This window comes from Pecten maximus, chromosome 1 (genome assembly GCF_902652985.1).
Source record: "Pecten maximus chromosome 1, xPecMax1.1, whole genome shotgun sequence".
Lineage (NCBI taxonomy): Eukaryota > Metazoa > Mollusca > Bivalvia > Pectinida > Pectinidae > Pecten > Pecten maximus.
In genome coordinates, this window is record NC_047015.1 from 38,770,398 (window position 1) to 38,782,505 (window position 12,108).

Genomic DNA, 12,108 nt, shown 5'->3' on the forward strand with positions numbered 1-12,108 from the left:
TCCCCACACCCTGTCTACTGTAAAGTTGGTTATTGCCCCAGAGGCTTTAGGATAATGTATAGCAATAATGAATGCCCAGCGAAACTTCAAAGTGGGTTTTTGTGCCAAAAAAGTTAAGTCCACAAAATGGTAAAATGCGAAAAAATCAATGATTTTTTTCTGCATGATTTTGCCATAACATCACTCCTAGACCTCTAATGAATGTATAAACCAAATTAGAAGGGCATGAGGTGTATACTTTTGGACTTACAAGCTTTCCAAAACCTTACCCCAAAAACTTTAAAGTTTTGGGGTGGGGCGGGGACGCCGACGCCGGAGTGACAGCATTAGCTCTCAGTTACTCGTAACCGGTAAGCTAACAAAACTATATGAATCATATTGTACATGGAATGATATAAGGTCCGGTTTAGGAGAGTCCACTGTACAATGAAATATGAATATTACATACCTATATAATTATATTTGGTCTAGTAAGTAATAACGATAGTAAGGTTATATAGGTACTGGATCCAAACAAATGGATGATGCTGGATGTGTATAAGTAGAAACAGGTAATGGTCATGTCATAATACCAACAGTACAGACAAGTAAATTGTAGAATTTTTGAGGCAATCCACCCTTTTATCAAAACACAAGTAAATTTTATATTACACACATAGACACTGACCATGAAACAGTTATATGATCCTTTTTTACTTTAAGATGTTTACAAGGCTGTGTTTCACGACATGTTATACCTGCTAACTAGTTCCAGAGGACAAACGTGATACAGTATCTTTCTATATTACAAATTACACCTCCATTCCCCATTCTACTTTCATTTTCTCCCATTTACCAACTCTCGCCTCCATTCCCCATTCTACTTTCATTTTCTCTCGTTTACTAACTTGCACCTCCATTCCCCATTCTACTTTCATTTTCTCTCGTTTACTTACTGGCACCTCAATTCCCCATTCTACTTTCATTTTCTCCCGTTTACTTACTGGCACCTCCATTCCCCATTCTACTTTCATTTTCTCTCGTTTACTTACTGGCACCTCCATTCCCCATTCTACTTTCATTTTCTCTCGTTTACTTACTGGCACCTCCATTCCCCATTCTACTTTCACTTTCTCTCATTTACTTACTGGCACCTCCATTCCCCATTCTACTTTCATTTTCTCTCGTTTACTTACTGGCACCTCCATTCCCCATTCTACTTTCACTTTCTCTCATTTACTTACTGGCACCTCCATTCCCCATTCTACTTTCATTTTCTCTCATTTACTTACTGGCACCTCCATTCCCCATTCTACTTTCACTTTCTCTCATTTACTTACTGGCACCTCCATTCCCCATTCTACTTTCATTTTCTCTCGTTTACTTACTGGCACCTCCATTCCCCATTCTACTTTCATTTTCTCCCGTTTACTTACTGGCACCTCCATTCCCCATTCTACTTTCATTTTCTCCCGTTTACTTACTGGTACCTCCATTCCCCATTCTACTTTCATTTTCTCTCGTTTTCTTACCCAAGATAGACATTACTTACCATACAAGGAGGTTACTGCCAGCTCCCTTGTTACAGCACTGAGCTCCATCTCCTGGCCGATCTCCAAATGTGCCGAACATGATACCAATGTAGTAGAATATAACTATCAATATCACAACACATGGAATGGCTATACCAGCATACCACCTGTCAAAAATATATATAGGAGAGTCACTGTCAAGCTCTCTATAGGGAAATAAAAACAATAGACAGGTCATAAGGTAAAGAGTCCTACAAATAATCCAGGAATATATTGTAAAAAAGGGGAGATAATAGACTCATTGAAGATATTAAATCTGATTTGATCTGTTCATTTCTACTTTGTAATATATTAATGTCACTCATATCAAAAGACACATATCTAATAACACCATATGTAAGTCATAAATGATCTATATATTCACAATAACTATATGATATCGTACAAATGTCTCTGTAGAGAAAAGCATACTGTCCAAGTCAAAATTTGCCTGTCTAATATATAGAAATGGATTTCTGAGTTTTCACTTACATTTCCATTAATATGAGATATATGATCAAAAGAATCTTACATTCGTGGCTATGTCATATGGAACTCGTTTAATAAATTCCATATGACACAGCCACTAGTGTAAATATCCTTTACATGTAATATCTGACTCACCAGTAATCTCCATATTCCTTGAGGTAGGTGTCAAGGTCTTGTAGCTGTGGTTCCACATTATTGTTGATGGAGTCCAACTGCAATCAAAACAGCTTATCATCAAATACTTACAGGCTTCATTGAAATCCTTGTATTTAGGATAAAATCTAGACGTGTCAGATCAACATGAATGCTCCTGTTACTAAAGACAAGATTGGAACCTTTTAGTATTATTGGTTTTGTTAAGAGCTGTGCTCATGACTTTTGATTAAAAAAACTAACTTGTTACCAGCTGGCCTGGTTCTAATCTCATTAGAGGTGAAGTCAATTTTAGTTGCAAAACCAGACATTGCTTTCTCTATCTGCAGATTCTATATTTTCTTTTATTCTTTTTTTTTTCGTGAATTTTTACAAATTTAGAAATTGTCTGTATGACATAAATGCCCGCTTGACACCCCGAAACACAGTTAGGTGAGGATCTCATCAGCTGTTCCTGTGATTAGCTAGTTACACTGCAGCGGGATGGGAAGGGATGGGACGGGATGGGACAGGACGGGATGGGACGGACATTGGTAACACAATATGCCCCCCATTTCCTGGCGGGAGTTATGAAAACTTTCACTAGATTTAGTCAAGGCCTATTGTATAAGTGAAAAAATTAACTGACCATAACCATATCAGAACTTTACCCGCAGATTATTGTTATATAACTACATGTATATATATATGGATACAGACGACGAGATAGCAAGTAAGTTGGCTTCCATCGATATTATAAACTTGTTTTGTGAACGAATGTACATTGTGACATCACGTTATTTGTGACGTAATCAAGTTGTCCTTTCAAAAATAAACTTTCCTGAAGAGCAGCAAGAGCTGTGAAAGCGCTAGAAAGTTTGTCATTAAGTTTTGTTAGTTTTTTTATATATATTAAATATATATATATATATACATCAAATAATACAGGGTCAATAGACTGCTTCAGATGTTAACTCACAAAAGGCTGCACAGTTTCATTGACTGTGTTCAGCTTCCCAGAAACCTGTCGTGTTATATCCCTAGATTGGTCAACAGAACCTGAAATTTAAAAAATATAATAAATCAAACTTCAAACTGGAAAACAAAAATTATTCTAAGAACATTTTTTTCAGGTGTATATTCGTGTCTAACCAAACTATGTACAATAACAATCATCTAAATTATTAAAAAAAAAACAGCTTACAGTACACTCGAGTGGCATTATACTGCAGACATATAGTCACCAAAACACTGACAATATTTCAGTCAACTATCCTTAACAATCTGATCAACTGTGTATCCAGCTTAAAATTTGTTGTACAACAACCTTTCCATAAATACACCAAGAAATTTCAACACTATATTCATAAATTATTAAAAGACTCGATCACAAACAAGATATCCATATACATATCCCCATATTTGCGACTGCCATATTGATCATCTACTACATAAGTAATGGATGCTTTGTTGGTGTGACATAGACTGGCCACAAGAGCCTTAGTTTGTTTGTTACGATTTCCAAGCTAGATTCTAATACAAGATTATCTCCCCTTAGTTTAAAAATTAGGAATCCGACATATCCTAGGGACCAAAATCATAAAGGTTAATTTTATTTATAATAATTCTGGAGATAGGTGGCCAGTCTAGGTATGACAGTTCACTGGTTCTCTTGGAGTCATCTCCCTTAGTACAAGCTAACTCTGCATCAGGGTTTGGTTCGACTTCCCGTTAACACTATCAAATTGTGGACTCTTCAATGGGATCCGCCCAAACATTTTAGCACAAACAATAAAGTGAAAAGATCGGGGGCAAGGTTGAGATTAATTTGCCCCCCACATATATGTTTTCATTAGTTACTTGCTTCATGTAAACTTTTGGTTTACAAATTTAAGTTCTCTTTAGTTAGATATCAACAAGAGGCCCATGGGCCTTACCGGTTACCTCGGTTTTGATATATTTCCACAGATTTGATTCCTGTTACTTCAATTTGAAGTCAATGCCCCAGCATGCTACAGGCCCAATATCAGGTATCTATATTTGACCCATGTGATCATGAAAGTAGGTCAAGGTCATTATTTTGAAAGATCTTGAAAGCCCTTCACCCTAGCATGCTAAGTGCCCAATATCAGGTCATTGAGAAGAAGTTGAAAATATAAATTTGTTTACGAATGGATGACGGACAATGGACGACGGACAACAACAGACAAAAGGCAATTAGAATAGGTCACTTGAGACCTCTTGGTTACATCATTTATCTTACAATGATTGAGAAGCAAGTTATATAAACTTATATCAATCTCGCTTTTTAGCCCAGAAAGATTCATTGAAGCTTGCATCAAAGGACCATTTAACTGTGGGAGGAAACTTGTCTATCAAAAAGCAAACCCAGGTGGTGGTACAGGTGATAGTATATGTTTTCAATTAGATTAGGGAATCACACCCCTGTTGTTCAGGTGAAAGATAAGCATGTTACCACTGTACCCCTTCGGCCTTGACTTTGGATATACAACTTTATCTTGACCTTGAACTCATCTCTAGAAATGAATATCAACTAACCACCTACGATCATAGAGCCATGACCTTGACTTTGAACATATGACAAATTTTAGTTAAAAGCTTCAGATAGGAATCTGCAGACTGGCAGTAAATTTAATTTCCTTATCACCATGTAAATATTCTACTGCCACGACTTTTACCTTGGACATTAATAAATTTGACCTTCAACTAATGTCAGGATGGTGTGTATAGTTTCATTAAATTTAACACAAAACATTTCATCAGGAACAAGAACACAAACTAATGGTACAATTTTCCTCATCAGGTAAAGATTCTGCAGCTGTGACCTTGACCTTGAAAAGATGGATTTGACCTTTGACATAAGGAAGACTTTGGAGAAAAATATTCCTATCCTTTATTAGGTAGCTGATGACACTATTGTATGTTTTGTCATCAACTTGCCACAACTTGCCATGTTTAGGTAACAGACAAACAGATCTTAGAAAAGAAAAAATGCAGTAATTGAAATGAAGTTGAATTATTACACAAACTATTCTACTGTATTTTTATGAAATATTTGTTGAACACAAAGTTCAACAACTTACGATTTATTTCCTGGTTTATGTCGTCAGTCAAATTGGCCTGAAGTTTATTAAATTCTGCTCTAGCCTGAAAAAAACCAAAACAACATTTCAAAATTGTCTCACATTCATATCATTAAACTTTTTTGATACACTCCACATTTCATTAACCCTGATATAAGCTCTTCTATTTACAGATACTAAAATATATTCTATAAACAATGAATACAATGACAAAAATATATTACCGTTTGAGTTTCATTGATAATTCCTTGAGCTCCCTTCATATTGTTAATTTCGTTGGTTAAACTGTCAATCTATACAAAACAAAGGAAAAAAACAAACATAGAAAATGTTTATTAGATGGTTTTTTTTTTCCATTTCTTGAAAAGGACAGAATTTCCCATCTGAACTTGAAGACAGATGACCACTTAATTGACATGTATTCTTGTTGAAAATGTCCAGTAATAAAATGATGCATACAACACGTATTGCTATCGTAGTTGATAAGAAATTTATCACAAAGAACTTATCTAAATCAGTTAAATCAGTTTTGAAAAAAAAGGTGGCATAACTGAACAAAGATGCGACAGCGTATGTTATACATGTTCAACTTGCTTCAGGATATCTATCAAAGTGTACATGCTGAAATTGTTTTCTCCATTTTGACGAATCACTACATTTATAGTTCTACTGTCTAGACTAAGTGTCACACCAAATAAACTCCCACCAGCATCAGACATCCGACATGGGTAACAAACCGTAAAATTACTTGTTAGGTAGAGGCTCTGGTCTGTATCTTGTAATAGTAAAAATTATCATATTAAATATTACAAATTTTTCTGTACGGCTTCATCATTCTTATTATTTCTTGTTAAGATATATTTTTCTTTTTATCATAAATTATGAACTACGCACAGAGCTTGTTGTACCAGCCCAATCATATGTTGTCGGTATCTTGTGATAGTACAGTGTACATCTTATCATATCAGTATATCAGTACATGTATATGATTATTATTATAAAGTTATAAAGAAATATACTTCAAGTCCTTTATTTTTAAAGATAACATTATGTACTGGCGAAGTTTTATATGTTTACTTGTACTTGTATATTTGTTTCCATGTAATTGTTGTTACCGTATGTAAATTTTAAAGTGTACATTGGTGTACAATATATGTCTTTGCATATGCATTTGCATATGTCACAGGGCCATATTGTAAACCAGATGAAAGTCTAAATATGTAACCCTGTCTAAATAAAAGAGTTTATAAAGAAACCCTGAATGAAGTTGGGTGGCTTATTGTTCCGTTTCTTACTTATTAAGTCAACCCGAATGAAGTCAAGTGACATATTGTTAATTAGTGCTCCATTTCTTACTTATTTTTCTTCTTAATGTTATTTTTCCACCAAACATTTGCCCGGAGCAGTTACTACTGATGCAATTCTCACCAAACTTTGCATGCATAATCAGCTCGATGCACAGTTGTGCAATTTTTTTATTTTTTTTTTCTAGGTCGACCATCCAAGATGGCCGCTGTGGCCTCTGACAGGTCAAAATCATATTCAGTGATAACTCTTGCTCTATTTGATGTATTGCAATGTATGTTGATAATGGGACAGCGCTCGTTTTAAGCAAAACCTCAGTTTCACATTTAAACAAAATGACAGCCATTTCCTAGCCTCTGATTGGTCGAAATTTAGTTATTGTTGGATTTCAATGAAAATTGGTATATAAGGGGTATTGGGGGACTGCAAATTCAACTGCATGGGCTTTGTTGCACTAGCAACCCAACAGAAGCTTCTGAGAGGTTATTTAAATATTATCTGATTTTGTTGAAAATTTGTATATAGGGGTATTAGTAGACTGCAAATTCAACCGTATGAGTTTGGCTTCCATAGTAATTACCACACGGAGGCTATTTTATTAGGTGGGGCAGGGTGACCTGCTATTGTTCTCAATTGCAATTCTAGTTATCATTATTATTATTACTGAACTCTATACGACATGTAAACATAACTGCCCCCATGGTAAAAATGTCCCAAAAATTTCATAATGATCCTTTCTTATAATTACAGTAAAACACGTTTAGTACGAACACGCTTATAGCGATTTTATGGATATTGCAAACTGATCCCGATTCCCCAGCTATTCTCCCACTTACTTATATGTAATTCTTTAATTACATTGCGAATTTCACATAGCGAAATATTGTCTATAACGAACCAATCTAGCGGTCCCTTTGGCTGAAATTCCGTGTTATTTTAACACTATAGTACGAACCCATCTCCGAAGTTGGAAAGTCATGCCCTGGGGATCCCGACCGTGTCAACGAGAGGCGCCCGAGGGTACATTTCAGGGTATATATGTGTACGGCTATTGAATCATGAGTTGTGTTTTCGATGACTTCTGAATAAAGTGAGTTGTTTTATCGATGTTTATGTCGAGTTGTTAACCCATTCTTAGAAGTCTTAGTGTGTACACAGTAAATGTATGTTTCGCAATGGCTTTATCATCAAGCGACCGAGAGCTAGTGAAAACGAGGCTTACGGGGTAAAGGTCACCGCGACCGATTGTGTCAGTAATACTACAGAGATGACTTATGCAGATGTTGTAAAAGATGTTATAAACGTTTTGGACAGTGAAGACGAGGAGAAAATAGAGACAGAGGAGGAACATTCCGTAATCAGTGGTGCTACAGCGAGTGATTATTTACACGAGATAAGCCATTTTCTGGAGTCTCAAAATGATACGTCGGATGTTTTGAGTACTTTTTACACACTTGCCTCACGCGAAAAGTCTCGACAGAAAGTTAAAACTGACTTTAAATAATTGCACGCTTTTAATTTGTACTTGCTTGTATTTTTATTTTAATATTTTCATACAGCGAAGTTTTTCGAAAAAAAACAATAAAATTTGTAATACACGAAGTAGGAACTATCAATATAACAAACTGATTCAGTTGGTCCCCTGGGATTCGTTATAACCGTGTTTTACTGTACCAAAATTGGATATTACAACATTTACTTACAAATTCCAGAATATTTTCATTCCCCCAGAATTACACCATCAATAATTATTTAATTCCGCCTGAATGTCACAGTCACATACATTTTTTATCGTTATGTATAGTTTTAATTTTATAGTTTTATTATTTTCAGCATTTTAAAAATGAACTTTCATCTATATCATAACATGGTTTAACAGAGTTCATAAATATCAATAATTATTGTAGTTGTTTAATGGTTTAATGAACAATGCTTATACATATTAGTACAGTGTCATTACGGTTTAGTGGACCGTACATACTGAAATGCGGTGACTGTTAAGGTGGAATGTACCATTATCACCAATTTTTTTATATCTATGGTTTAAATGATGCAAAATCAGTTGAATCATGTTTGAACAGGTGTATTTTAAACAATATCATAAATTATTAATAGAAATACAATCAAACCTCGTTAACTGGAAATCATCGGGATCGTGAAGAAACAGGGGTCGACATTAACGCTTGTCCTATTGTCCGGTACCAGACGAAATTGATGTCGGACAAGTGAAATCATTAAAGTACTTGTCCGACAGGACAAGTAACAAATCTGTCTTTGTGTTTTATTTATGTTATATTCTGAAGTCAAAACTGATTCAATACTCACTGTAAAATGAGTAAAAACTCCTTTAAATTGTGTTAACCATCGAATGGAAGTGAGTTGATCATGCTTATTAAAGCTTCATTCGGAACTACATAGAAATGATGGTAGACTTCCGAGGGCTCTCGAAAACATGTAATCGGTATCACTAGTATGTTTGAAATGCATGCGAATGCTGTACATGTGAGAGCATTGATACTACGACAGATACCGTCTGCTGGAATCGTAATAAAAATGAATCAGTTTTGATATAATTAAGGAGGCTACAGATGAAGCAGACTGCTGTGCCCTAGAAAACGGTGACATGTTTTAATGTTTTCACAGTAGTAAGTTTGTTTATAGTTTAGTCGAACAGTTCTTCATGAAAGTTAATTATTTTAAAGTACTTCCTTCATCTGCTTTTAGGTAAAAAAAGGATGGTTTAGTAAACCTTAAATAACTTGTAATAATACTTTCTTGCTGTTTTATTGTTGTTAGTAATTATTATGAGTCGAAATTATGGCTTGCAGTGCTTACCTCTACTTTATAATAAATCATCTCGCTGTTTACACATAACAGATGGAAAGTAGAAACACATGTAGGACAAGTGATTATGTCATTCGGACAAGTGAATTTATCTTATCACTTGTCCGAAGGGACAAGTGCAGAAAAAAGTTAATGTCGACCCCTGAGAAACTATGAGTTATCCAAGTCTTCGAGTTTACCGAGTTTCAATGTAGACGTGTTGGTTATATATATATATATCCTTTAAAAAAATTCTTAACAGAAACACGCCTATTTGATTTCAAATAATAATTATAACAAAATTGTATTCATTATTTATTTATACTAAGAACGATATTTCTAATAGATAAATTATATTTCATGCAATACTGTCGTATCGTTTTGAAATCAAGTAAGCATGTATACCTGTGATTTGAAGTCATGTCCGACATGTCATTTCTAAGTGAGTGAAAGACGAGAAGATTACCACACAGTTTCAGCACTTTAATACCTATTTAAATAATTTCTATCGTGGTACATTAATGATACTATTGTTAAACACCATAAAAAACCAATATACGAAGTCTGCGGCAAATAATACATACAAAAAGGTATTGGCACATGTACAGGCCACGTGAAATACACAGTATGCAAGTACACGTCGATCTTTTACAACAATCAAGGATCGAGTTGAGTCACATAGATATGATCCAATAGTTTTAAAACCATAAACTTAAATCACTTATCATAGTTCGATCTGAAACAAAGTCCGGAAAATAATTCATACGTTACCCGGTGTCAAGATTTTTGGTAGGGGGTACTTTTTATGCAGGAGATTAAAAAGTATCCGGGGGTACATTTTATGCAGGAGAATAAAAAGTATCCGGGGGGTGGGGAAGTTGCGAGTTGTCTTTTATATGCATATGAAGGTTTTCTATGTTGATCCTTAGTCATATTTGGAAGTTTGAGGAAAATTTTTTTTCATTTTTTGACCCTGGGGTGGGGATTTGGTGAGATGGGGTCAGAAACATTGAAAATGACATCCCCTGGGTCCTCTTATCATATCTTCACAATTTCAGATTGATAAAGTCAAAATTAAAGATTTTTGGTAGGGGGGTACTTTTTATGCAAGGGGGGTACGTTTTGGTAGGGGTATAAAAAGTATCCGGGTACTTTTTATGCAGAATAAAAAGTATCCGGATACTTATTATGCAGGAGGTACATATTATGCATGACACCGGCCATGGTTGTGATTTCAGGTGTGTCAGATAAGTTCCGCCTGATCGCACATGGTGACCCAGACACATTTGACAGTGTAGCGAGCTTGGGTATAATTATCGCACTGCTTTAATCATCAAAGGGATTATGTAAGTACTGTTTGGCAACATCAATACTGTTGGATCTTAATAAAGACAGGTTTTACAGTAACAATAATCAGGTATGTTTAATGTAATATAATAACAAACCGAAACAAAAACAGGATATTTCCCGTGCTCGAAAAAAATTGTAAACAATTTACCGAGACGTACGATGAGTATTTTGTTGGCACATTTTGTTTAAACATGAAAATAATGTTTTGAACTTCGGGATAACCGGTACATTTTACATAGGTTTTATAATACGGGATAGCCGAGTTTTTCGAATCATCTGAGTTCAAATTATCCGAGTTTTTATTAATAAGAAAAAGAAGGATTTTGGCTGGGACCGGAGTAATACTTCGAGTTAAACAGGTCTTCGAGTTATCCGAGTTCGAGTTAACAAAGTTTGACTATAGTAAGTCTAATACAGCTCAAAACCCAGATATGACAGTGGGGTTGTGATGGCACTACTACCTACATGAAGGTGCTGGCTGATCAGTGTGGGAGGCGGTGAGGCTTTGATGATCATCAATTCTAATTACTCCAGAATTACACAATCAATAAGCATTTTGAATTACTCCAAAAATCACATCGTAACTAAGTATTCTACTTACTCCAGTGAAGTCCGTTCCAGTATCCACATTAACACTGGGACATGGGCTAAGAGGAATGTTACCGCTAGTACAGGTACTATTCACAGCAGTCTTAACACTAGTTAGTGTGCCAGATATCTTTCTATTGAGTTCCTTTATGACCTCTAGTGTCTCGGAAGCATTTTGTAAATCTCTCAAAACGTCTGAGGCAGCTGGAATACAATCAGTTAACTTATTATAGTACTGTTTCAAACAGATATGTTACACAGACATCAGATTAAAGTATCCACACAATTTTGAAGATTAAAACACTGTCATCATGGAAATACTTTTGTCCTGGTTCTGTTTAGAAGTGGGAGCTACTTGTATTGAGGACATTATGATGGAAAAAAACTATAGCCTTCCAATGTATGCTGTAAATGACAGATCATCCATATATAGGTCAATTTGAACATAATTATTGTTATCATGATTTTTGCATGTAAAAGAAAATATCATAAAATTATAAGGATGTGTATTCACAATTAAATACTGGTACTTAATATGTCTAAGGCTTATACTGAAAACACGTCTCCAAACTTATACACCTAACACGTCTCCAAACTTATACACCTAACACGTCTCCAAACTTATACACCTAACACGTCTCCAAACTTATACACCTAACACGTCTCCAAACTTATACACCTAACACGTCTCCAAACTTATACACCTAACACGTCTCCAAACTTATACACCTAACACGTCTTCAAACTTATACACCTAACACGTCTCC

At 35.1% G+C, this 12,108-nt stretch overlaps 1 protein-coding gene across 3 annotated transcripts in view; it reads right to left on the reverse strand.

Annotated features, from left to right (window-relative positions):
• The window catches only part of LOC117333032 (prominin-1-like), a 43,250-nt gene that overhangs the window by 27,701 nt on the left and 3,441 nt on the right, over positions 1 to 12,108 (reverse strand). For all 3 annotated transcript variants that reach the window (XM_033892165.1, XM_033892157.1, XM_033892150.1), the window contains exons 4-9: positions 11,355 to 11,545; positions 5,500 to 5,568; positions 5,276 to 5,339; positions 3,151 to 3,230; positions 2,175 to 2,251; positions 1,532 to 1,678 (exon numbers count right to left, since the gene is read on the reverse strand). In XM_033892165.1, coding sequence (XP_033748056.1) covers positions 1,532 to 1,678; positions 2,175 to 2,251; positions 3,151 to 3,230; positions 5,276 to 5,339; positions 5,500 to 5,568; positions 11,355 to 11,545 — 628 coding nt within the window. The remainder of the gene's footprint in view (positions 1 to 1,531; positions 1,679 to 2,174; positions 2,252 to 3,150; positions 3,231 to 5,275; positions 5,340 to 5,499; positions 5,569 to 11,354; positions 11,546 to 12,108) is intronic.